Source organism: Pimephales promelas, chromosome 6 (genome assembly GCF_988280905.1).
Source record: "Pimephales promelas chromosome 6, fPimPro1.hap1.1, whole genome shotgun sequence".
Lineage (NCBI taxonomy): Eukaryota > Metazoa > Chordata > Actinopteri > Cypriniformes > Leuciscidae > Pimephales > Pimephales promelas.
This window is the reverse complement of record NC_142774.1, coordinates 12,669,613-12,684,116: the sequence shown is the minus strand read 5'-3', so window position 1 is coordinate 12,684,116 and position 14,504 is coordinate 12,669,613. Positions and strand designations below refer to the sequence as shown.

Genomic DNA, 14,504 nt, shown 5'->3' with positions numbered 1-14,504 from the left:
TCATACAATGCTTCGATTGGAATTATTAATGTCTGTCTGCAGCACATGTAACTTTTTTAGTTGATTTTCTCAAAATGGTTCAGACTAAATCCAAATAATTTAAATAGATATTTCTACACCTCATCATAACCTCGAAAAAAACAAACAAACATGAACTTACCTCATTAGCACAGCAATAATTTGTAGTTGCAAGGACCGTTCATTAAAATGTTCTTTACCAACAGCTCCTTTTTTAATTATTTAAATGGACTTTCACATCTAAATTGAAAGACAAAGAACACAAGAAATGAGAAAAAAAAAATCAAATCTATCTACCTCTAACATAATACTATTGTCTCTTATACTATTGTAACTATAAAAAGTAATTAATTACTTGCTTATTACATCTTCAACTTAGATTACTAATTACCATATAAAAAGTATTGCATTACGTTTTTCTAATATTCTAAATGCCAGATCAACCACCAGTTGAACCGTATGGTTTGACATGAAACTGCACTTTTAATTATTTTAAATAAACCACATAAAATTGCATAAAATATTAGTAAAATGAACAAAGTTTTTAAAGGGAGGTTATATTAAAAACATACATTTTGACATTAGATGTTAAATCCAATATTTTATATAGAATTGCTCTAGTCAATACAGTAAAGAATAAGAGTAATCCCTTACTTGACTTTTTCAAGGGAAAAGTAATTAAATGATGGTAATAATAACTTACCAATGAGTTACACCCAACAAGTAAAAAAAAAACTTTGACACACCTACTCACTCTTTATTCATACAATTTCCCACATTTTAGAAGAATAGTAAAAACTGAACAATGAAATAATGCAAATAAGATGTGAAATTCCTCTTCAAATGAATCACTCTGCAGTGATGCTTTCATATAACAGTTAAGAAGCTCCTGTATGCTGCACACTTCTCATTCACTATTCAGTCCAAATAGTTTTTTATATGGTTAAAACCTTTATGAACAAACCTTTATATCAAAATATTTGTAAAAGTTCTGTGCCCAAGCTTCTGCCTGGTAGATTTTCTCTAATCGAGCAATTTCTTGATATGCAGACCATATCGTCTATCCATCAGAATTTTTTTATATCGTCCATGTGACAAAAACAAGCAGATTACAGACATAACAAGCACTGATTTATTTAAATAGAGGAAACTTAAAAAAAGAGAGAATTTAACAAAAACATCACTCCAAAAAACAGTAACAAAGAAAATGAATTTGTTCTCTCACTGGAAGACATTTCAGAGGTGGGTTTTCATATACGTTTTCTAAAATGTTTAACAAAAGAAGAAGAAATGCAAAAGAAAGGTGTTGATAACGTTCATCAGACCCTGTGCATTGATCACACTCCTCTTTTTTTTTAACAACAAGTGTTACCCTGGACTGGGTGACCTCTAACATATATAAAGTCTCGAGGCTTCCTAAAATCAACAATTAGAAGGAAAAAAGGCTTAGAAAAGAACTCTTCGTAGTCTTATGGACATTAGTGGCAGTATCTTAAATATCTGTGTTTACAGGGTTAATAATAACATCTGTTGGTCAGTTTCCAACCTAATGCAAAAGCAACAACAGCACCTGTTTGGAAACTTTTCAGCTAAGTGCATGAGAAGAACCTTTTAACATAAGTTAAACACAAAAATCACCAATCCCCCACACAGGCATATTTTCACTTAGACAATCTCCTGTAAGGCACTACCTGGACCTCCTATCCTTCTTGGCCCTATCTGCGCTTTTTTCCATAGTCTTTTCACTGTCACCCCTGCATTTGGGGCAATACCATTTGCCCTTGGGCTTGTAGGTGAGTCCAACACAGGAAAAATGGAACCACTCAATAGGACATTGCTCATTGTCGCAACCAATCATCTCCCCATAGGACACCTGTTCACAGAGGCAGTAGGTGGGCTCGTTGGGATCGATGGTGAACTCCACCGGCGACGCCTCTCGCTCTTGCTTGGCCTTGGAGCGCTTCTTCTTCTTGGCCGACTTGGACTTTTTCTCGCGCGGCTGCTGCGGAGGCTCTTCTCCCAGGTCCTCCATGGCACCGTTGGCACAAGTGTCACGGCTCTCGCTGTTGCGCTGACGTCTGGGTCGCCGCGTCGAAGAGCGCTCGGGCAGAACGTTCGCGGAGGTGCTTGCGGGGTCATGCCTCACCTTCTCCACTGGTCGCTCTGTGTCTGCCGGCTCCAAGAAGCAGGGCGAGTGGGCCTCGATCTGACGCGAGCGGTTTTCCACCACCTCCATCATCTGGGTGACCACATGGATTTTCTCATCTCCCAGCTCCTGACTGCTGATGAGCGCCCGCTGCAACTGAATCTGCAGCCGCTTGCGCTGCCCACTGTCACTCTCCTTTTTGTACTTATCATAGATCTCATCCACCTCCTTGAGGACCTCTGAGTGGCACAGGGGGGAAAAAAAGAGAAAGATTAATCGAGGTGACTTGTGCACACCGTACGCATTTTACAAAACCATTCTTTATACTACTATGAAAGCCCATTTCCATCACAAAAGAAGAAAAAAAATCATGCTTTGGTTAATCTTAACTAGTGGGTCTTCTGAGTTGGTCACGGAGTGTGCAGTCAAAGAAGCAACAAACATAATTCAACTTGACTTTTATTTTGAAATACGTGAACGAAAGCTATTGGTACTTCTGTCAGACGCAGTTTAAATAAAGAGTGCCTGAGAAAAATGCATTGTCCTGATTCAGTATCCACGGTCAGATGAGATGCTGTCAGTGTCATTATTCTAACATTATTTTGGAAATAAAAAGTCTCTCACCTCAGAAATGTGAACTTTCCTGTGTATCACTTTATTATAAATAAAACTCAATAGAAATTACATGCATGCAATGTCGTAGTTATGTCAATTAGTCATTAAATACCAAAAAGTATCAATAAATTACATAACTGGTACTTTGTGTGTTAGCTGGGAAGGATTTGCATGTAGGTATGACATTCATTCTACTCATTTCTATGTTTCACGAGCAAGTCATGTTAGTATTGTGTATTTATTTGTGTTTGTTAATCGTAACTGTTGTTTTCATAATCCCAAAGTGCCACTTTTTTGCACTTAGTGTTATTTTGTGTATTTTTAAATGACTGTGATGCCTCATATCAACATACTAACTTTATTGAATTAAAAAAAACTATTTTGGGACTGCTATTTAAGATCCTTAACTTACACTGTATATGCATAAGTTTTAGTCATATTCTTACAATGATGTGTTTGTTAAGTAAAATGAGATCGTACTTTGTATGTGTAATTTTGTATTTATATAAATCATTGTAATTATTATATATATATGAATAAGTTACTAAGAAAATTTGGGTCACGGTTTAATGACCATGGGAAAATGTGGGCAAACCAGTTGAGAACCACTGCCATTCAAAGTCAGAATTATGACCAAAAGTCAATTATTAAGGCATATTAAGTAGATTATGACATACTAAGTAATAATTATAAGATTAAAAAGTCATAATATGACAAAAAATAATTGACAAACTAATAATTATGACATATTATTAAAAATCTCTAAATTATGACCAAGACAGTTTGTCATTACTTAGACTTGTATGACTTCCTACATCATAGTCGTGTCCGAATTTAGAATTTTTGTGTAATAATTATGATTTAAAAAAGAATGTTTATTTTTCTTATGTGGTAGAAATGGGCTTCCACATAATACAGTCGATTGTTTGGTATTCGCGATACATGTATGCCAGGGTTGTTCTAGTGCTTTATAATCTACCACTGTGTGGAACAAAAACATACAACCAGTCTCACGTTACCTGCCCAAGCACACAGTACGTGCACCTCGGTTTTATCCAAATATGAGGAACTACACGGTGCTTTGCAACGTGAATGAATCGTTTCCCGTAAACAATTTTGCTCGGTAACATACATTTGCAAACTGTAAAGTGAAAACTCGAAGGCTTTAAAAGGCGTCGCGATCGAGCTGTAGATGTTTCGGCAACATGCGAAGAAAACACGCCGCTGAAAGCACCATTACGTCGATACTATGGCAACTAAAGCGATGCGTTAAGAAGGAGCACTGCCAAACAACAGTACAGAGTATGTGCACTAGTCAAAATGGCTGATCACTGGTGGTAGGATAGTGTAGCTGGATCAAACATAGTTGAATGTGCTAAAGACAAAACACAACTAACGTTAAAACACAACGGGCGTGGACAGCATTGGAAGCGCCGATGAAATGTTAATTAAAATGTATTTGTTACTGTGAAGAAATTAAACGAAGCCGGTCTACACAGGGTGAAGTGCACACGATGTAACGTTAAAATGTGCATAAATATACATCATACCGCACTGGCACCTTTCACAAATGCTTCGGTTACCTTGATACTTGGTGTCGATCTCTCGTAACAATGAAACATTCCTCTGTATATCCAAAGGCAGCGATTCGACACATTCCAAATAATCCTCCACGTAGTTGACAAGCTGCGATTTTTCCACGTTTGGATAATGCCCTAACATGATGGTAGTAATGCATCAAGCAGCTATGCGCCTTTTCGAGAAGAACCGCGTCTTAAAAAATAGCTGCTTTTCACATATAGGTTCCTTTAAAAATGTATTAGTTGGCAACCTCGTAGACTAGAGAGCTACTCTTTCCGGACAAATTCAGTCCAGTCTTCTCTGGCTACGAGAACTCCTTCAAACAAAACTATCAGATGTGCGCATGCGCCGGATCAACCCATAAAATGCCGCGGTTTGACGGTTTAGCCAATGAGAGGTGGCGTTGCTGAGATATGGGCGGATTCAGGATCAGCTGGGCGCGTCCAGACCAGAGTTCTAATGGAACACTGGAGATTCGATTTCATTAAGAGCGAGGTGAATCCGTGCGAGCACAGCGTTAATGCTACGGTTAGCAAATATTGTAAATAATGAGATGATGTAATGACAAAAAACATCAGTTGTAGTTGTAATCGGGGCTAGGGGCGAAAATGTCACGAAATTCAAATAGTGGAGACTACGATATGAGGTATTTTTGGTATCCCCTGAGTTCTGACACAGAACAACATTATAAAAACACAATATCATGAACACATAGCCTGTAAATAAATATAAATGTATTTATAATATGTAAACGAAAGAGTTGTAAATTAATAGTAGACGCCACATTACAATGAGAAAATGAAAAATAAAAACCAGAAGACAGTCAATAAGGCAATTTAAATAGGTAAACAGCTAAAATGTCCAGTTGCACCCATAGACTGTAAAAAAGGTAGCACCTCATTGCAGTACACGAGATCCAGGGGGCGGAGTCGGATCCAGATCTAAGGGGTGGAGATGGGCAGGATTAGGGGTGGGGTTAGGGATCAGGGGGCGGAGATGGGTAGGTTTAGTTTAGGTACATGTAAGGTGGGAGAGTATGGATCTGGATTTCTTGTTCTGCAGTGAGGGCCGTCTCAAAATGTCCCTGTAATGAATTCCCTCCTTTTAAACTTGTATCATTTGTTATTTCTTAACATTTTTATGTTGGCCTAGTTATACAATAGTATAATTTGATAAATTACACATTGTCAAATAAAATGAGTTGATGCTAATTGATGTAATTTGGTAACCCATGATTTATTTATTTACAATAAATTATTTAAAATTCGAATATTTAGAATACATTCAATTAATTAAATGAACATAATAATTACACAAAGCATTTTAATATGATAAGAATTAAATGCTCATAAAAATTCCTTAAAAATCTGCTTCAGCATTGTCATTTTATAGAAGTGAAATAACTGACTGGAATAGGGTTGCATATAAATATATATTTTTCATGTCAATAATAATTGTCAGTTACCCTGATCTCAAGAATTTGAGATTTAAGACCATGTAAAACATTGCGCAAGCTGAGAATGAGCCCCGTTCTGTAGATGTACGTGTGTACTACACTTGCGTAACTCTTTCATTGACAAACGGGGAGTGCAAGCTCTAAGCTCCGTCACTAAGGACATCTTAGCAGTGATAGGCTGCGCAAACCGCCGCTCTGCGCTGTATGCAGGACATCTCTGCCCAGTGTCCGGGGACTTTCCCCTAAGCAACGATGGTGAAACCAGGTTCCCCGCAAGTGGCTTAGAATACAAGTTTTCAGGCATGCGCATTACAATCTGCTCCAATACAGGAAATATATAGAGCGGAATTCAGCGATGTGTTTGCATGACGGTGACACTGGCTTTATTGCCTTTCAATGGACTGTTTTACAGAACAATGTTATATACCCATAGTCTGTATATATACGACTAAAAAGACATACTATATATAGCGAAGCACGTATATTGCGATACATTGAATTACCTGGCCCTAAAGTGAGGACTGAGACTTCATGTAAATGAACCATATACGTCACGTCGAAACGTCACGCGAGCTCTGGGTGAGCCTAAACAAGTTGGGTTTTTTTTACATTACGATAATATCTTAGTAGCCTATTCAAAATATATAATACTTTCATTTTAAAAAAAGGAAAATTATTTTTTTAAGATAACTTTTCACTACTAAAACATTGATAGAGGACAAACAAAATCGAGGGAAAAAAAATCTTTCATCAAATTCGTGATCCTATGTTGTTTCATACGATTTCTGTGCGCAATGCGCATGAAATTTGATCCGTTGAAGTAGTGCAAGCATTAGCCTATAATTTACTAAATCTGAGATGTTTACGCCCCTGAGTTATGCAAGTTTAAAACAACAACCTTAATTCACGCGAAGGAACACCAATCGTGCACGTTTGTTATTTTAAAGTTCTTTTTTAAAAACGTTGGCTAACGTACGTCACACGAGAGGTAAGTAGCTGTAACGTTAGTAGAATCTACTTGACTGTACATCAGCATAACATAATTTAACGATGTAGATTTTGTTTTTGGCGATTATCAACGACGAGGCGTATAGTATTGTTTAGGATATTTGAACATTTTAATTAATGAAGACCATTAATGCGAGACTGTGTGGTAGACACAGTAAAGACACACTAAAGGCAAAAACTATTTTTTCATGCATTGGTCAATTTTGAGATGTTGGGCTATTTGGCTAAGTGTTGTTTCGAACTAGTGGAAAGAAAACATCCAAAATACACTTTAAAGTGTTACCTTTAGTGCACGTTAGCCACTTACATATACCAAACTTTACGGTTTTATTCCTATCCAGTATTTTCAGATTTATACAGTGATAAAAACAGAAATCCAAAATTCGCTAATATGTCAACAAAATAAATCAAAAATGTTAAACCTTATATATATATATATATATATATATATATATATATATATATATATAAATGTGTGTGTGTGTGTGTGTATTTAATTGGATAATGTCTCGTTGGCTCATTGTATAATTTGACTTGATGTATTCAATTTGACTTGAATGATTTGGCTTTTTCTGATTTTCTTTTTGTTTTGCTTTTCTGCAGAGAAAAGAAGAAATGAAAAGCTTCTACATTTTACCACTTCTAGCATTCTTGCTCAATTGCCATGTGCACGGGTCACGCTCAGGTTTGGCATATGCTTCAAATCCAGTTCCCCCAGCAGTGTACAGTGATTCCCATCGGGCAGTATGTAGAATGCGTCCTAACACTGGACTAGCATCTGGCATGCCTCGTGTGTATGGTCACATTCTTTTCACACAGTCTGGCCCAAAGGACAAGCTGAGCGTGACTTTCAGGCTGTATGGTCTCCCTGTCTCCAGTCAGCAGCCCAGAGCGTTGCACATTCATGAGTACGGAGACTTAAGCAAGGGCTGCGGATCTACAGGTGGGCATTACAATCCCCTCGGCGTGAATCATCCACAACATCCAGGGGACTTTGGGAACTTTGTGCCTGTTAATGGGAAGATTCGTCACTCCCAGGACTCCAATGCAACACTCTTTGGGACTCTCTCAATACTTGGCCGGTCTGTTGTCATTCATGAGGGGCAGGATGATTTGGGCAAAGGTGGCAATGTGGCAAGCTTGCTGAATGGCAATGCTGGAGGGCGACTGGCATGCTGTGTAATTGGAGTGGGCAACCCTCAAATTTAATAGAAAATAATATACAATTATTTTTTGAAGTATTTATCAATACAATATCTGATACACTTTGAAAATGGAATTTAAGAATTGCATTTATTGGTCAAAATGTCTGGTTGCTGTTCAACACTAAATAACCATTAAACTGAATTAATTGGCTTTTCAGATGTCTTCATTCTTTAAACTTGATCTGTTACAATTTTTTTGCTTAATTTGGTGACATAACTAAAGTAACAAAAGGAAAGAATAGATCCAAAATAATAATACAAAAAAGAATACGTTTTTGTTGTTGTTTTTGCTGTGATGCTTCTTACGCTGACCAATGCTTTGACATAGGCCAACTAATAAAGCTCAAATTGTGACCCACAACATTTCTTTTTGACCAACAACATTTGTGAGAAATAAATTACGAACAGAACAAATGTTATTTTCTAAAGGTTTGTCATGAATATACATATTTAAAACATAAAAACACATTTATTTAACAAAAGAAGCAGCTCTAAAAAGAACAACTCAGTGCAAAATAAAGAAAATATGAGAAATACTCTCAGCATTCAAATTACCAAACACACATGTCAAAAAAAAATATATTATTATTTTTTATATATAACCTGCTTTTTAAGCCATGAAGTGTAGTTGTTTAATGTGAACCCTGTCGTCTCGCTGCTACACAGCGCCATCTAGTCTCAACAGAGTGGCACTATTCTTCTACATCTTCTAGAAGAATGGAGGAACTTGCTAATAAGCTCTCGGCGGATGGAATTCAGAAAAAAGTAATCTCTCCCGGAAAAGGAGAGCTTTCAACGTTTCCTAATGGAACAAAGGTAATGTAGCGTTTAGGTCACATTTTACAATAATGAAATGTCGTGACGGAAAACAAATGTATCATTTTTAACTTGTCGAACTCTACAGATAGCGAGCTAGCTAGATTCACCAGTTTCGACGTGTACCATGGGCTTGAATTCGCCCGAAAATAACCCAGCAGTCGTGCAGTCGGTTATGTTAAGTATATTTCGCACTAGTACTGTGAGAAGTTTATTGTTTCATGAGCTGTTTTTACAAGGAGGCCCAATGTATTCAGATTTAGCCTTTAGCTAAACATCGGGATGGAGACCTGATGTTACAGACATCAAGGAGGACACGCAGACAATATGCGTGTCTTTCTGTGTGCATTTTTGGCACTGAGAGAGGAGAAAAAAATGTTCCTCCCTTCTGAATGGTATCTGAAAGCTATAACGTAATTTACCCCTTATTAACAGCAGCACTTTAACTGGAATGTCATGTAACGTTTGCCACTGGCTACATTATATGAAATATCAATCACACTTAACCTATAAAGCCTGACATGAAATTATAGTAAGAAAAAAATAAGTGGAATCAAATGTTTGAAATGGAAAGAAAGAAACAATGAAGGTTTGCATATGTGGGCAACAGTAAGTGAAAATAAAATGTAAACACCAGATATGTCTATGTTATTGCTCTGAGAGCTTGTTGCATTCAAACAAATGTTTATTTCTCGAAAGGTCAAGTTTCATTACCGCACTAGTCTTTGTGATGGCACTGTGTTGGATGACTCCAGGACAATGGGAGGTCAGAGTAAACCTATGGAGCTCATACTGGGGAAGAAGTTCAAGCTTCCTGTGTGGGAGCAAGTGGTTATCACAATGAGAGAGGGTGAAATTGCTGATTTTACCTGTGATGTTAAGGTTAGTGACCTGTTAATTCCTTTCTGTTTTATAGTAATATGGAAATATATCTATGATGAATAAGTATGCGTTACTCTTTAAACATTTTGAGATTCTTCAGCTCAGTACTGATTTGTTTTTGTTTCCACTGTAATAGCACACAGCCCTCTACCCCATGGTTTCTCTGTCACTACGCAACATCAGCCAAGGAAAAGACCCACTTGAAGGACAGAGACACTGCTGTGGAGTAGCTCAGGTTCACTCGCATCATTCCATAGGTCACCACGATCTGGATAAGTTGCAGGCCCATCCTCAGCCTCTAGTTTTTACTCTGGAATTGCTACAGGTGAGAAACAGATGCATGGTATCCTTTTTAGAGGTGTTAACTGAGCTATCATAATAAAACGGTCTAGTTCAACAACAAAAATCTTCCCAAGGTCTTGCCACCTGGCTCCTTTCAGTTGGAAATATGGGCAATGACAGATGAGGAGAAACTGGAGGCCATACCGCAGATCCACGAAGAAGGAAATGCGCTATTCAAGAATGGAGATATTGCAGCAGCTGCTGAGAAGTACTACAATGCTATAGCCTGTCTGAAGAGCTTACAGATGAAGGTTAGTCTTAATAGTTGCTTAGCATTGAAGTGTCATGAAACCCCAGTTTTAATACTGGTCGTTCACACCTCAGATTTGAAAAAGATTAAGGAAATGGGCGTGCAGAGGGTGGGAACAAGGGAGAAAACAAGTAACAAAACAGATCCACAACACACTCGTTAAACAGACAAATGAATATTAAAATATGAGCGGAGAAAGAAAAGCACAACAGAGTTGGGGAAACACCTTGATCTACTTAAAAAAAAATACGAAGCTATGATAACTAATGAACAAATCAAATATGTTTTTTGTTTTTTTTTATCTTTTTGACTACTAATACAGTAGTCAACATTTTACGTGGATCAGAACCTTTCATCAAATTTGAATGAATGACATGAATTTTGAACAATACCCGTTCTTGTCTTAGGACAACTTTGATGAACCTTTTTGATCCACTTCAAATGTTGACTACAGTATTAGAAGAGACATTATGAAATATATGCACAGCAACTTGAAACACACTTGCTCTGGAATATGAACTGTGATCCAAATTGCGCATGTTGTTACATGTTAAATATTGTTAGTCATGAGTTGGAAGTCAAACTCCAGCTCTGACCACATTGTGGGAAAAATGAAAACAATACTTGTGTTGCTGTGCCAAGAAAACAAACCCTTGTGTCCGAACTTGAACACTCTACATGAGTGAACTTTTTCATGAATAAACGCAGAGTAAAACTATGAAAGTGATGACATAGATGCGTACTCTCCACAGCCAACCCTCACTCCTTATTAATGCATATACCTCACTCATTATATCACAATATATCAGGTGTTGTTTTTGCACAGAATGAAGCTGTTTAAAACCAACACTTCTAAACATCGAACGTTAAATGGTATTTGATCACAAATTGTTATTCTCAAAATGTTTAAGCAAAATAATCTGAGATATTGGCCCGCTGCTTATGTATCCTAAACTTTTTTTTGTCATTTGACATTTGTTATCTTGCATTTGGTGTTGGTTGCTAGATTTCAAGAGATTTAAGTCCCCCAATTAGAGCTTTTCTCTTAAATTGATACATTTTCCTCTCTATTTTCTTTATTGAACATGCTTTCTCTGCACTGCAATAAAGCGCTGATGGTCTGAAAACACCTTCATAAGCATCACTTATGACTAAATCTGCAAGAAAACCTTTTTAGTGACGAACCAAATGTGAATCTCACAAGTTGTTTGCGATTGTGATTGCTAAATATATGCACTTGCACAACCTTTGTGCTACAATACAAAGTCTTTGTTTATTGTTTTAATAGACAAATATTAATACAATTTGGAATTATTTCACTGTTTTAGCTTTTGAGAGAAGCTTCTTAACATTTAAAAATATATATAACAAAGAAAGTGTTAATGTATATGATACATATAATAAAAGGGGTAAAATATACCTTGTGTAGTTGACATTCTCTTGATTTGTGATTTCTCAAATGAGATTTACTAATCGTGATTATCATTTTTGAGCCAAATAATTATGAGTCTAACCATTATCATGTAGCACTAGCCAACAGTGTATTATTACTTAAATGGATAGTTCTCCCAAAAATTTAAATTCCATCATTTACTCACCCTCATGTCCTTCTAAACCCACACAACTTTTGTTCATTTTCTAAAGACAAATGAAGATCTTTTTGAATAAGTCTAAGGTTCCCCCGCCTCCTTTTTCAATAATAACTTGCACACACCCGCATAAATTCGCTGTCAAGCGCCATCATAACTAAGCCAAACCTATGGGCGGTAGTGTAGGGAGAAGGATAAAACCATGCAAGCCAATCAGAATCCTCAGAATCGACAAGAGAACCTAAAACCCTGTTTCTCCCAGTTGACAACAACACATAACCGGTGTTTTCAGAAATCTCCTCTTTGGCCGGAGTTTTTAGAAATAATCGTTTTCTGTGATAAAAACTCTGTTTCTGCGTTTTCCCTTTGTGTAAACGGGGCCTAAGAGCTTTCGGTCCCTTCGTTGACAGCTACACAACTACTTTGATGCTTTAAAAAGGTCATAAGATTGTCAAAAAGGTCAAAGAGATTGTAAAACTAATCCATATTAATTGAGCAGTTTAGTCCACATTTTCTGAAGAGACACGATCGCTTTATATGATGAACTTTGAATTTATAATTTAGACATTCATCAACTCACATCAGTTGTAGTAAAGGCTTGTTCGCTTGATGTGCAATAACCAGTGAGGTTTGTTCTCGCATGTCAAGCAGGTTCAGTTGAGCTTCTGTTTAAGTTCTCTAATCAATGTGTATTTGTGATTAATCTTAAATCAAAATTGTTTATCATATAAAGCAAACGAGTCTTTTCAGAAAATTTGGATTATTATGGATTAGTTTTACTAACTCTTTATGAACTTTTTCAAATGAACACTTTTGTGCAAAGTGGTTGCGTATCTGTCTATGAAGGGACAGAATGCGCTCAGATTTCATCAAAAATATCTTCAGGATGAACAAGTCTTAAGAGTTTGAAACGACATGAGGGGAAGGGTAATTAATGACAGATTTTTCGTTTTTGGGTGAATTATCCCTTTAAAATTCAACTTACTTAAAACATATATTCCCTGTTCAAAGGAGCGTCCAGGTGATGAGCAATGGATCAAACTAGATCTCATGATCACCCCTCTCCTCCTCAACTACTGCCAGTGCAAGCTTCTGCTGGGCCAATACTATGAGGTTTTGGACCACTGCTCTTCTATCATCAACAAGTATGAGGGTAAATATCAAAACAAGTACAATCACATATACTCATGTACTTACCAAGAAATGCACTTCGCTAGAAGTGGGGGAAAAAAGCTAGGCCTCTCAAAGAAGCACTTTTTTCCCCACTTTTAGGGAAGTCTAATTTCTTGGTCCTAAATTTGATATTATTGATAATATTATGTTCTTTACAAACAAGCTACAGTTAACTTGAGCACCATGGGAACTGTTATATTGTATTTCAAATGCCCATACTCATTCTTGTCTTTCTCACAGATAATGTGAAGGCATATTTCAAACGAGGGAAAGCTCATGCAGCGGTATGGAATGAAGCAGAGGCAAGAGCTGACTTTGCCAAAGTGATTACATTGGAACCATCACTTGAAACTTCAGTTGCAAAGGAGTTGAGAGCAATGGAGGAACGCATTCGGGAAAAACAGAAGGAGGAGAAGGGACGCTACAAAAACCTGTTCAGCTACAGCGACAAAGCCTCTGCTGCAGCTACTACGGTTAGTTTTATCTCAAATGCGACCTACGAAGAGTGTATAATATTGTTAAACAGAAAAAAAGCTGCTCCATTAAGTAACCTGTGTTGTTTTCCTCTTTTCAGGGCTGAAACAAAGAGGAATATCCAATTTTCCATTTATAAGGAGATATGCACTGTTAAATTTCAGCATATGCACTCTGATAAATGTATCCATCATATGTTTATTTAACCCATCATCCCCTCCCCTTAATCATGTTTAATTGGTAAATTGACAAGAGTGCATCCAGTGCATAGCTTTGAATGGTCTGGCCATCCATTTATCTCTGAGAGTTACCCATCATTTGTTGAACAATGCTCATTTTCATTGTTATCAATGGGATCTGCAACTCCTACGAACCAGGAATGTGTGAATACCAGCCTTGTATGTTCACTTTTTGGATATAGCTGATGGAAACGTCACAACCCAGTGCATTATGGTTGGTGCTCTTTAACAAGGGCAGCCTGAAAGAAACAAAGCTGAAAGGCAATCGGATGATGATAAAATGCGATTGTTGTGACTATACCTACTCTCCCCCCTTTTGCGTTATTCTTTTGTATTTATCGTGTTTATTAGTTGTATTGCTATTACCCTTATTGCCTTTGTATGTATACTATATTTTAATCTTGAAAGATAAAGGAAATAAATAAAACGCCTGTGAAATATATAGTGAAAGACACATTGTTAACACTGTGATAGCACATGTAAAAGAATATACTTCCCCCATCAGTGAAACAACACGTATACTCGTTCACATTTTTGTGTAGTCAATAATTGTCACAGTTAAACCTATATGTCACTACAAATAAAAAGATATTTTCAAATTGCTTTTTAAATACATGTTGCTGCATTTATGTTGTGATTGAAGCCAAATAAAATGATTTACTCATTTTTTTAAACAAGCACTTCTTGAATGCAGTGTAATTAAAAATCTG

The 14,504-nt window shown here is 36.9% G+C and overlaps 3 protein-coding genes and 1 non-coding gene across 4 annotated transcripts; 2 read left to right on the top strand and 2 right to left on the bottom strand.

Annotated features, from left to right (window-relative positions):
• Positions 1–751: 751 nt before the first annotated feature.
• ing2 (inhibitor of growth family, member 2) lies at positions 752–4,694 on the bottom strand. The gene is made up of 2 exons (XM_039690666.2): positions 4,363–4,694; positions 752–2,403 (listed from the first exon to the last, which is right to left on the bottom strand). Exons 1-2 carry the CDS (start codon positions 4,499–4,501, stop codon positions 1,706–1,708), a joined length of 837 nt encoding a protein of 278 aa, XP_039546600.2. The 5' UTR covers positions 4,502–4,694; the 3' UTR covers positions 752–1,705.
• Positions 4,695–5,868: 1,174 nt separating this feature from the next.
• On the bottom strand, positions 5,869–6,124 carry LOC148978507 (RNase MRP). Its single transcript, XR_016169168.1, has one exon.
• Positions 6,125–6,587: 463 nt separating this feature from the next.
• On the top strand, positions 6,588–8,180 carry sod3b (superoxide dismutase 3, extracellular b). Its single transcript, XM_039690678.2, has 2 exons — positions 6,588–6,804; positions 7,428–8,180. The coding sequence occupies exon 2, from the start codon at positions 7,440–7,442 to the stop codon at positions 8,031–8,033; it is 594 nt and encodes a 197-aa protein (XP_039546612.2). The 5' UTR covers positions 6,588–6,804; positions 7,428–7,439; the 3' UTR covers positions 8,034–8,180.
• A 516-nt stretch (positions 8,181–8,696) lies between these two features.
• aip (AHR interacting HSP90 co-chaperone) lies at positions 8,697–14,397 on the top strand. The gene is made up of 7 exons (XM_039690715.2): positions 8,697–8,845; positions 9,545–9,727; positions 9,864–10,052; positions 10,144–10,320; positions 12,920–13,061; positions 13,322–13,554; positions 13,656–14,397. The coding sequence occupies exons 1-7, from the start codon at positions 8,747–8,749 to the stop codon at positions 13,659–13,661; spliced, it is 1,029 nt and encodes a 342-aa protein (XP_039546649.2). The 5' UTR covers positions 8,697–8,746; the 3' UTR covers positions 13,662–14,397.
• Positions 14,398–14,504: the final 107 nt, after the last annotated feature.